The 11944-nt window shown below is 40.2% G+C and overlaps 1 protein-coding gene across 1 annotated transcript in view; it reads right to left on the reverse strand.

Annotated features, from left to right (window-relative positions):
• LOC107678322 (serine/threonine-protein kinase LATS1-like) overlaps positions 1–10793 on the reverse strand; it is a 13407-nt gene extending 2614 nt beyond the window's left edge. Inside the window, exons 1-6 of the mRNA XM_016473557.1 lie at positions 10752–10793; positions 9927–10368; positions 8879–9020; positions 4609–6026; positions 1679–2261; positions 1062–1244 (exon numbers count right to left, since the gene is read on the reverse strand). Of these exons, the coding sequence (XP_016329043.1) occupies positions 1062–1244; positions 1679–2261; positions 4609–6026; positions 8879–9020; positions 9927–10368; positions 10752–10789 (2806 nt within the window). The 5' untranslated portion in view covers positions 10790–10793. The remainder of the gene's footprint in view (positions 1–1061; positions 1245–1678; positions 2262–4608; positions 6027–8878; positions 9021–9926; positions 10369–10751) is intronic.
• Positions 10794–11944: the final 1151 nt, after the last annotated feature.

Raw genomic sequence — 11944 nt, forward strand, 5'->3', positions numbered from 1 at the left:
TTGTAAAAATCGACGTGTTTCAGAAAGGCGGGGCATAGAGGAGAAACAATAATGTACAGTATGTGGAAAATAATGTGTTTTTTGAACCTTAAACCGCATAAACACATTTCATTACACCAAATACACAACATAATGTTCTTTTTTAGCAACGTCATAAGCTTTTTCTTGAAACAGCTACTCTAGTAATCCAAACATGAATCAGCACCATTTAGCTGCACATACTCCATCACATCTTCACCATATTAAATATATCTAATCAAATAAGCACTGATACAACGCATTATGCAAATAATGTTTCATAAAACTAAAGTCATACCATTCTGTTTTTGCATCAAATTTCAAAATTATAGTGTCTAATTTAGATGAAAAACTGCTCATGCTCCATGTACGCAGCATCTTTGTTTGGATCGTGATTAAAATAATGGTTGCCTCCAATTTTAAATGGAAAGAGCACAGACAAAGCCTTAGTTTGTTTATATGAAGAGATTTCTTTGATTTGTGTTATTTATTTATCTGATTTGGGGTTAAATTCCAATTTAGTTTTGTTATTTGACATATTTCTATTTCACAAAGAACTGTGCAGCATTTTGTCCAAGCAATAGGGTAATAAAAGGACATCTTGTCCTAAATCTCATTATCTGAGTGAATCGTTACATCCATAATAACTATGCCTTCATTCTTCCTGCTCAAGTGTATTAAACTGATGGGTGTAATTTGTTCAGAGCCCACAGTGCTCATGTCAGAAATCGTTTTGTTGTTTGATATTGTCTTTTGTTTTCTGACTAGAGATGAACAGCCCTGAAATGCTCATTTGAATTGTTTCAATATATGGCAAATGAACATGAATGATGACTCATTCGTGAACATCTCCTTCTGAAGACAGAAAGTCATACAGGTTTGGAATGACATGTGGGTGAGTATATTTATTTATGTGTGACCTATTTCTTACATGAAACATGTATTTCTTTGTCAAGCAATCTTTGTAACTGCATGAAAAGTGCTTGATAAATAAAGTTTATTACCGTTCACGAGTAGGTGTCACTACACACACACTGACATACCTGTGCGCAGCAGAACCTCAGGTGCGATGTAATTGGGAGTGCCCACCAATGAGTGTGCCAAGCAGCGCTGATGTTGTCTAGCGGCTCTGCGCTCCAGTGGCTTCAGTCGGTCTCCACAGCGACAATTAGCACTATCCTCCCATTCCTTACTGAAGTCCATACTGTCCTGACGCACGTGATCACCTGACAGGACACAGATACAGAAAGTTCAACATCTTAGACTGGTGGAACCAAAGCCCTTTACCAATTCTTCAATGTTTCATTCAACAATATATTCAGGATCCATAAATATTAACGTGAAAAGTGACCATTTCGTCAGAATGGAGTCAGACCTGAATGTGATTTTTCCCCACCAGAACTCACTTTTAAGGAAGCTTTTTGACCAGGACAGAGTATTCCAATGGTGACGCTTCTTTTTCAAATCTTTCATTTTTTGCTATTGTAATTTATTTGTAAACTTCATAACATTAATGTAATAAACATTAATATTAATGTGTGTACTGTATTGACATACTGCGTTAACTACTGGCATGATTTTATAAAGTAGCTATAATAGCACAAAATAATGGGGTCAATTTATCAAAAATGTGCAATGGTCTTTGAGCTGATAGGCTCACCGCTTTGGTAGTATTTGGAGTCGTGAGTCCATCGGAAGCCAGTGCACAGGCCAAAGTCTGTCAGTTTAATGTGTCCATCACGATCAATTAGGATGTTGTCAGGTTTGATGTCTCGATGGATAAAACCCATTTTGTGGACACTTTCCACAGCACAGGTGAGCTCGGCGATGTAAAATTGAGCCAAGTCCTCTTGGAAAATGCCCATTCTGATCAAAAGACTCATCATGTCCCCACCAGGGATGTAGTCCATGACAAAATACAAGTTATCTTTATCCTGAAACGAGTAGTACAACCTTACAACCCACTCATTATCAGCTTCAGCGAGAATATCCCGCTCAGCTTTCACATGGGCCACCTGGTTCCGCAACAGTACATCTTTTTTACGGAGGGTCTTCATGGCATACAGTGCTCCCGTGTCCACTTTCCGAGCCAAACACACTTCTCCAAACGCCCCGATTCCCAAAGTCTTGATCTTTTCAAACATGGATTTGTCCATTTTGGCGCGCTTGAGGCGGATGTAGTTGGATTCTTTCTGGCACAGCATCATGCGCATCTGCTCCTGTGCATCACTTGAAAGTCCCACCTGCACACACGACATGTTAAGACAATGGCCCTCACAAAACAGATGCTCATCCATAAATACAGACAAACTTGTCACACAACACACAAAGACACAGATTAAATGAACTTCTGAAATTATCTGAGACAACATACAAACCATTCAATCATGTAATATTCACAACTTTGGCAAACAGCATTCAGCACTGAAAAATGGCAACGCATGCAATGCACAGGGTTTCCTATAGTGATCAAAATGACCTCAGTCAGCACCCATTCCTTATTATTATACATTGCCATAGATTGTGCTTGCACAACTAGGAAAGGCAAAATGTCAAATAGAATTTCCAATGTTGCTTGAATTTCAACTGTAATTTGTTTCCCTCAGACTTCAGCATGGCTGATACGCAGAGTTACTCACTGGCCATCTAGATTTCATTTCATGTGCATTTTAATACACAAGTATTACAAGTATGCATCTCATATGCTTTTATCACCTCTTCTCTGGCCGGAACCTAACCTGAAATCTTACTCACTGAAATCAGGTTGGACCTATAAACACTGGACCTTAATCACAGGTGCAACAATGAAATACAAGGTTTGAGGTGGGTTTTCAAGAAATATACACCCACAGAACACTGCAGATTTAGATGATCTATCATACAATAAATTCTGTACTGTACATTTCTTTTTTAAATATTTTGTCTAAACTAATACTACTTTATCTACCAGTAAAAGTGTAGTAACTGCTCCATTCATACACATCACTACCCAACACACAACAATCAGCGCAGAAAATGTGAAAAGGCAGGACAGACCCCACACGGGTATAGTTGTGAACTTACAGAGCTGCAGGAAACCCTTAAGATAGTAGCTTCGTCCTAAAACCCAGTGAGCTGCCTTGCAGTCTATTGTCTAGATAGATAGCTTTCCTAATCATCATAGAACTTCCTAAGCTGTCAATCTGAAATGCTCTTCTTAGGTAGCAACTCTGTGTGTCACACAAATAGCACCCATCACTAGGGATGCAACGATTCACTCAACTCACGATTCGATTTGATTCACGATTTTGATTTCACAATTTGATTTTCTCACGATTTTTTTTTTAACAAAATGAGATTTAAGACATTATACAGTAAATGAAAAGGTGTCGTTTTATTAGGCTATTGCTGCACGTTTCTTTGTGAAATTGAAATATAACAAAACTAAATTTAAATTTTAAAACAAACCCCAAATCAAACAAGTTATGCAAATAAAATAAATCTCTTAATATGAACAAACTAAGGCTTTGTCTGTGCTCTTTCCATTTAAAATTAGAGGCAACCACTGGATTTTAATCATGATCCAAACAAAGATGCAGCATGAGTAGTTTTTAATCTAAATTAGACTGTATAATTTTGAAATTTGAAGCAAAAACAGAATGGTCTGACTTTAGTTTTGTGAACCTGTCCTATACTACATAAAACATATCTGAACGAAACAGCAGACGAGCTGAATGAGACGCAGATTCACTCTCTGACAGCAGGTGGCGCTTATGAACAGCAATGATACAGTGTCTCCTGGGTTACCGCTGTAAACAAAGCAGAGCTGCACTTATGAACACTACTTTAATATGCATTGTTCAGAGGCAAGATGAAAAGAAAATACCAAACTTTTCTAAAGATAGTCAGTTCCCCCTCAGAGATACATTCATATAAACTCCTACTCCAATTGTATCGCGATTTGTTAGGCATCTCCACCGATTTGAATAGTCACATATTTGAATCGATTTTCAACTGGCTCGCGGTTAATCGTCACATCCCTACTCATCACATAATGGCACAGGAGACTTGCCTTAATTTTAAGTAAGGATTGGTATTAGTAAACGGCTAACCTAACAACACAATATTCTGGTTAGCATAAAAATATTTTCATCATATTGCATTCTGGGATTGCATTATCTGCAACCTAAATTTTTGGCTTTGCACTTTAGAAAAGAGAGGTATTACACACCTATGACACCTTAAAATGTGGTCTAGGTAGGCAGCTCACTAGGCTTTAGAACGGAGCTCATAAGAACATTCGAGGAACATACACATGCTGTCCAACTGACAGAGTCTTACTTTACCACTCTTGAGTGAAGATTACTCCAGAAGAAACCTTTAAACTATGAAAACGAGTTGAGCACACATAGAAAAGAGTAGGCTTATGGAGGAGATCCACAGACTGAAAGATATGGAAGACAGACAGACAAGAGAAAGGGAGAATAAAAGGGAAGGAAAGAATAATGGAAGAAAGATGGGAAAAGTTAAAAGTCAATAGGAAATAATCAGCAGAGCAGAGATGCAAAGAACATTGTGAGAGGATGTGGCAGTGAAGAAATGCATGCTAACCCGCTGCATCTCGCTCTCCAACTGCTTCTTCCTTCGGATCCTCTGCTGGTTATTCTTCAGGATGTTCTCCACATGCTGCTCCATAAAGAACTTGAAAGCCTGTGGGGAGTACATGGGAACTCTGCTTTCCCCCTTGCGCTCCTCGTCACGTTTACAACGCCGCACCGGCACGGGAGACGTCGTGATTTGTTTCTTCTCGCATTCCTCAGAGCCCTCAGCACGCTCGCTGGAGCAGGTGCTGTCAGTGTCATTGTCACTGTCGACTCCATCCTCTTCTTTGTTGCTAGGTTTTAGGCCTGGGTTGGGGTCGTACCCTGGTGGAGGCGGCTGCTGTAGCAGGTGTTTAGGATAAGGAGGGGGTGGGCCTTGGTAGCTCGGGACTTCGGGGGCAGCCGTGGGAGCAGATGGCTCTTGATAAGCAGAGGCTGGAGGGGGTGGCTGCTGCATCCAAGGTGGGAGCGTAGGGGCCACGGCGGTGTGCAGCTCTGGCTTCTGCACACGCATACTCTTTACCGGCTGCAAAATGGGGGCCTGTGTAATGGTGGTGACCGTAGTGCCGGAAGGATGAGAGCTGGGCACAGATGGGCACTGACGTCCACTGGGCTGGGCATTGGTGAAGGAGTTGGAGCGTCCCGGCACACTGTGGGGCCATGACGAAGGAACGTCCTGATTGGTGCTGTGACCGGGGGAAGTCTGAGGCTGCTGCACAGGAGGTCTGACCTGGGCTAGTACCCCAAGGTTGTACATATCAAGGTTGTGGCTATTGCGGTTGGGCACCAGCATGCTTGGGGCACTTTTGTTGGCTCCGTTTAAGTGTGCAGCAAGAGCGCTGGATTGCATCTGCTGGGCCGTGGAACTCTGTCTGCTAGTCTGGTGCATGGGATACGGAGGTGGTGGTGGCTGCCAGCCACTGCTATTAATGCCCACATACTCACTTTGTATGTTGCCATTCTGAGGCCAGGATGGAGGGAAGGTGAACTTGTTGCCCCCGGAGTTTTGCATGATGATGGGTTGCCGACCCACTGGCACTGGACTGATCCCTCGCTGTGCCTGTGACGGAGGGTTTATATAGCCATCGGGAAGGGGCCCCTGAGGCACAGGAGAGATCCGAGGCACCAGGTAATCCAAGTTCCCAGAATACCGCTTGGTTGCGGGATTGGAGTCCCATGAGGAGGGAGGAGGAGTGATGCTATGCACCTGCCGTGGGAGGGGAGGGTTCACTCGTTGACTGCTAGCTCCAGCAGCAAGATTTTGAGGAAAGGTAGCAGGCCGTGAGAGGTCGCTTTGAGGTCCAGGGCTACTGGGACGGTAAATCATGCTATCAGTCATTAGAGCACTGTGCCGCTGTGGGGCCAGAGATTCCTTTGAACCCTTCCAGCTTTGGTGCCGCAACAGTGTCTGTGGGATTTGGGATGGACCTAGAGAGGAAACATCCATATATCAACAACAGAAACCTAAGCAGAATTTTCGAAGTCCTGTAAATAATCCTGTTTATTTAGATTTTAGGTGAACTATCCCTCTAAGGAAAAAAAATAAAAATCAGCTAAAGATTTACAGGGAACCCAGTTGGTACATTACTATAATATTAAAGGTTAAAATTAAGAAGTGCAAACTATTAAATTCAATTGCTATTTCTTTTTAGATAAAATACTCAACACTCAAAGTTTTATACAAATAGGCAGTATTTATATTTAATGATATTATTATGTTTCATTTAAAATGTGGCTGTCATATAATAGTTTATGACGTCTATTTAAACATACATTAAATAAGACATTAGAAACAGGTTAAGTAAAATATAATGAATCTGTAATACTAAGCATATTTAACCAAATGCTCGTCTCTAGAGTTTTTTTGCTTTTTTTTGTAGCCAAGTAACAAAATACGGACACTGAATGGCTTTTGTGAGGTAAATGCAATATGTGACATTTGTTTTACTGATATCTCCCCAAGTTTGAAACACTGATGTGAAGTGATTACAAGATTTCAGTAAATTGCACTGTATCTTCCAACATACTTTCTGATTTTCAGTCATGTGTATTTTGGGCTACAACTAGCATTAAAGAGGAAAAGATTATCTCGTTCACCTTCAAGCACATTTTTTTGTTTCATAAAATTACTATGCATCATACTGCTCTTTTCATGAACTATCTGCTGATGTTAATGCCGATGTACTGGTGTTAGTTCTGAGTTTACGATAACACAGTATTCTCTCAACCCTCTACGCACACCTTGGCAATATAATAGCCATTGGCTAGTAAATTTTTTTGTTTACTCGCCAGACTGATATACTATTTTATTGAGCGCATCCAAATAGTACAGATCGCTTGACGGAGAGCGAAACTCTCAAGCGCTCAGTCAGCGTGTTTATCGAGTGAAAATCTGTGTTGAACGCCTCTCACACACATACTGGCGAGTAAAATCTAAGAATTTATTAGCCAATGGCTAATGTTAGATATTATTTAGTCGCCCAGAGTAAGATCTGGTCGCATTTGCGAGTGATTTACTCGCAATGTAGAGGGTTGTCTCTTCTTCAGAGGTGCTCAGTCCCCCTCCTGGAACTCTACCATAGCTAATCAACATCTATGTCCAGAATAGCATTTAATATGCAAATTTTTAGCATGCCTGGAATTAGGGCTGCACGATAAATCGAAATGGAATCGAGATCACGATTCGACAGAAGCTGCGATTGTCATGCGTATCTTTCAGTGAAGCACGGTTCTGTGATCAGCAGTAAATCTCCATCCAAAGGCCAGAGGGCGCTCTCGCTCTGAAACTCAAAATACGCCTCGCAGAAGAAACCCAGAAAATGTCTATCGCTGCAGCTGAATAAACAGAAGATTCAACTGCTTTCATTGATTCAACGTGACTAATAACCACACGACTACGGCAATATACGGTTTATCGGAGTTCTTATTATTATCATTAAAATAAAGTATATTTATAATGCAATGCCTTTATCACTGCTTAAATACTATGACATATGTTGCGTGCCTTATTCTGTGTAAGAAGCCACATCAGCTCACAGAAGGATTTATTTCAAACACTCGACTGACGTCATGAAGTGAGTTTGGAGTAAAAATATGTTATTAAATGTGGTATTTTCACATGCTTTCAGATGGAGCAGCATTTACTTCACAAAGCCGTAGTAAACTGAGAAGCTATGCAAACAGCTGTCATTATCGCGAACAATTTCTTCAATTTCATAATCGCTCAATAAAACTTTTTGCGATTTTTTTGGCGTAACTTGTCAGTGAACTACAGCTATGTGTAGTAAATTCTGCTCCATCTGAAAGCACGTGATGATGATTCCCTGCTGATTACAGAACCGGCTTTACTAACAAAATGCGCATGACAATCGCATTCGATTAATTGTGCAGCCCTACCTGGAATACCTAGATAAACTAATAAAGTTGACAGCGCACTTGACAGTTGACAGAGTACTTCATTCTACAATGCAATGCACTCAATCTTTCATTACCAGTCTGATGCATGAACCAGAAGGACAACCAGTGATGATCTTTTTCCTTTTTGATCAGACTGCCATAAGTTTTAGATAAAACAGTTTTAATAAAACATTAGATCATTGGCAAAAGAAAGAAAAAATTAATTGTTCTGAAGACAAATAAGATTTGTACACATCCACACACACCTTCAGATCTAATATGGATTCAATATTTCTAGCCATAAGGCATGCAAAAAAAACAAAAACAATTAGTTATTAAATAACTAATCCAAGTAGCCAGATGTTAAGGACGTCTCAGTGTAATTAGGCTGGATTAGACAACAACCAGACTACAAAACTATTACAGTTTGACCCCCATAATGTCTTTTTGCTACCCTAAACAATTCCAGCAATTCATAACTAAATGTGACCCTGGAGCACAAAACCAGTCTTAAGTCGCTGGGGTATATTTGTAGCAATAGCCAAAAATACATTGTATGGGTCAAAATTATTGTGATTTTTATGCCAAAAATCATTAGGATATTAAGTAAAGATCATGTTCCATGAAGATATTTTGTAAATTTCCTACTGTAAATATATTAAAACTTAATTTCTGATTAGTAATATGCATTGCTAAGAACTTCATTTGGACAACTTTAAAGACGATTTTCTCAGTATATTGATTTTCAGCTTTCAGATGATGTATAAATCTCAATTTCAAAAAATTGACCCTTATGACTGGTTTTGTGGTCCAGGGTCACAAATGTTATGCTGCTATCAAAATGAATTAATACATCAAATTACGGAAGGGGCTCTGCTACATACCTGCTTGTTTTATGGCCGTGTTGACAGGGCGTGCTGTTATCTGCTCCCTCGCAGGCTCCTGGAAGTTCATCCTACTGATGTACTCTATGGCTGCCTCCACGCTATGACTGTTCGTCTGCTTCAGAGCACGAACCACCATCTCCTGTACAAACGCACACACGTATGTATTACTACTGAGAATCAATAAAATATGTTGGCATTTAAATGCAAACAGTTAAAAACCTGCACAACAGCTGCTAATAGAGATATCCATAAGCTCACGAAAATGTTATTTGCATTTGTGCGATACTGTTTTATTATGTCATGGCTCTCTGGAAATCTTGCCACTGATTGGTCAATGGCATTCTGTGGTCTATGATATTTGTGCATTATGCACACTGCATAATTGACGGCTGTCCCAGGCAAATGATTTCCTACAGTATATAGCTGCACTAGTTTCATGTCACCTCGTATCACTGCACACGCTCTTGTCACAAAACAACATAATCTGCAAATCAATATTGTATGTCCTTCCACTTTTAGTTATTTAGCAAGCAACTATGTACAAATTGGGATAATGTACAGACAGTCGTTTCACATCGAGTCCTGATCACCCTGTCTGGATTTCTGACTATACGTTATCCTTTACAAAAATATTATTTTCTAGTACAGTCATTTATATAATAAAATGAAATGAACCGGTAAGGTTAAAATAATGTTTGGCCTGTTTGTCTGCCAAACAACCTTTATGTACATACACCACATGAAAAAAAACAAACAAAGTAATTAATCTTATTGGAAAAAAAAAAAATAAATAAAAAATATGTACATCACACCCACATTGTTAGTGTGCATTTGAGTATGACACTTTGAGCTCACTTCTCCAACCAGAGCTGGTCTGGCAACATACCATTTCTGTCATTCCTCAAATAAGCGAAATTATACAGTGACAGTAGAGAACATTCCTGGCACAAATGATTAATATGATACATTTGGGGGGGGGGGAAGAGTATACCAACTTCTCATTTCAGTATATTCAGCTCCAACCAGATTCAACAAGGTCCATTACCTCATCAAAGCCAGCATCCTGCAGCTCTTGCAGCATGTGTCTGTTGATATCTGCGCTGTTTCCACTGGAGGTAGTTTCATTAGCAAATGGCATGAGTGACCTGCGGATCTCCTGCAGTGCTCTGTGATGGTGGGGGTTCCTGGGGTTATTGCTGCGCCCTTGTTGTCTGGGATCGTCCGGTGGTCCCTTCCCGACGCTCACGTCGGTTTTGGGAGCATCTGGTGGCCGGGAGAGGTTCCGCAAGCTCTCTCGGATCTCCTGCAGCATTTGTTGACTATTGCCACTGTAGTTGCTCGCAGGGAACGTGTTGGGTCGCATTTGTCTGTATCCCTCGGGTTTCTCGCCCCTCTTCATGTAAAAACATATGTTAAGTGCCAAGGTGGTGAAGAGTCTCCTGGGTGGAAGAGTGAAACTGTCTGGATTACAATATTTCACCTGCACACTAGAGAGACGTCAGTGCATCAGTAAACATGCATGAAGGAACACAGAAGAATTGTTATAATCATCAATACAACTTCAGTTGCATGATTAAAGCTTGTAACAGCTACATGTTGATCCTCAAAAAATAATAATAATTAAGGACTATGCTTTTTTAACGGGTTTCTTCATTAGATTTGACTATGTTTTTAACTTTTTAGTGATATTGATAGTTCAAGGACATAAAACAGCATTTGGTTTTGTGGTAGGTCTAGATATGCCTTTCTAAAGCTCACTAGACCACAAATATTTAAGACTAAATGAAAAGCCCATGGACACCAGTGATTGTGAAGATCATAATAAGCTACTATAGTGATAAATACGTTATATTAATTTAGTTATGCCTACCTAGACAGGATCACAGGGCACGGCCAAAAACGCTGCATGTGCCTACGATGACCAAAAGTGTTGTCTAGGTAGGCATCTCTACAGGTTTTGAAACACAGTCGTAGTGTCCAATTGATTCAGGCACTGCTAACTCAGTTAGGCCTGAAACTGCTGAAGAGTGCAGAAGAATTGCCACATAAAGCCCTTAAAACTTTAAACATTATTCATACTGCATAATACCATATTAAAGATGATAAATCATTTATGAATCGGTACAACAGGTGACTGAGGCCTAAAGCTGAGGCGATAGCATAGTGCTACCATACTCCGTATAAAAACGAATTACATTCACTTACCGTTTAATGGTGGTGAGACATCGTGTTTGGACATGTATAGCTCCCTGCGAGCTTTTAAACCGCGAACACCTCCTCTGCTGTGTCTGACAGATACATGTATTTGCTGACGGACCGTCTGCTTCTCTTTGGTATTTACTGTTGTCTTGAGTTTACAACGGCTGTCATGCGCGTCACAAAAGCCCGGATGTTGTAAAACGCCCTCTTCGAGAGCTCCGCCCCCAGAGGTGCCTGACGAGATGAGAGGCCCTTCTGTGTGAATGCGATGGAAGAGATGCGTCAACTGCTTTTGAGTGGACACAGTTTGTTACATAATAAATGTACCTCTTACCCGTGGTTCGTGTTCAACATGTTTGCATAACATATTCATTTTAGAGAAAGCTATATTTGGAGTTCACTATGAAAAATAGATATTCTAAATGATAAATTTGTTTTTTTTGCAACAGGTGGGAATTAATTTATGCTGCTATGTGTGAGTCTCAGAGCCCCTCATCTATGGTCTGTCCTCATCCTAATGGTAGTATGCTTATTCTCAGTAAACAGTGCCATTTCTGACTGCGTGTGTGGTCCTCTTATACATTATGGGGACCAAATGTCCTCACAATGATAGTAATACCAGTCAATTTTGACTTTGTGGGGACATTTTTTGGTCCCCATGAGGAAACAAGCTTATAAATCATACAGAATGACATTTTTTGAAAATCTAAAAATGCATAAAGTTTTGTGTGAGGTGCAGAGTTAGGGTAAGGGGATAGAAAATACAGTTTGTACAGTATAAAAACCATTACCCCTATGGAATGTCCCCATAAAACATGGAAACCCAACGTGTGTGTGTGTGTGTGCATGTTTATGTGATTTACG

Source organism: Sinocyclocheilus anshuiensis, unplaced genomic scaffold (assembly GCF_001515605.1).
Source record: "Sinocyclocheilus anshuiensis isolate Anshui unplaced genomic scaffold, SAMN03320099.WGS_v1.1 scaffold1852, whole genome shotgun sequence".
Classification (NCBI taxonomy): domain Eukaryota; kingdom Metazoa; phylum Chordata; class Actinopteri; order Cypriniformes; family Cyprinidae; genus Sinocyclocheilus; species Sinocyclocheilus anshuiensis.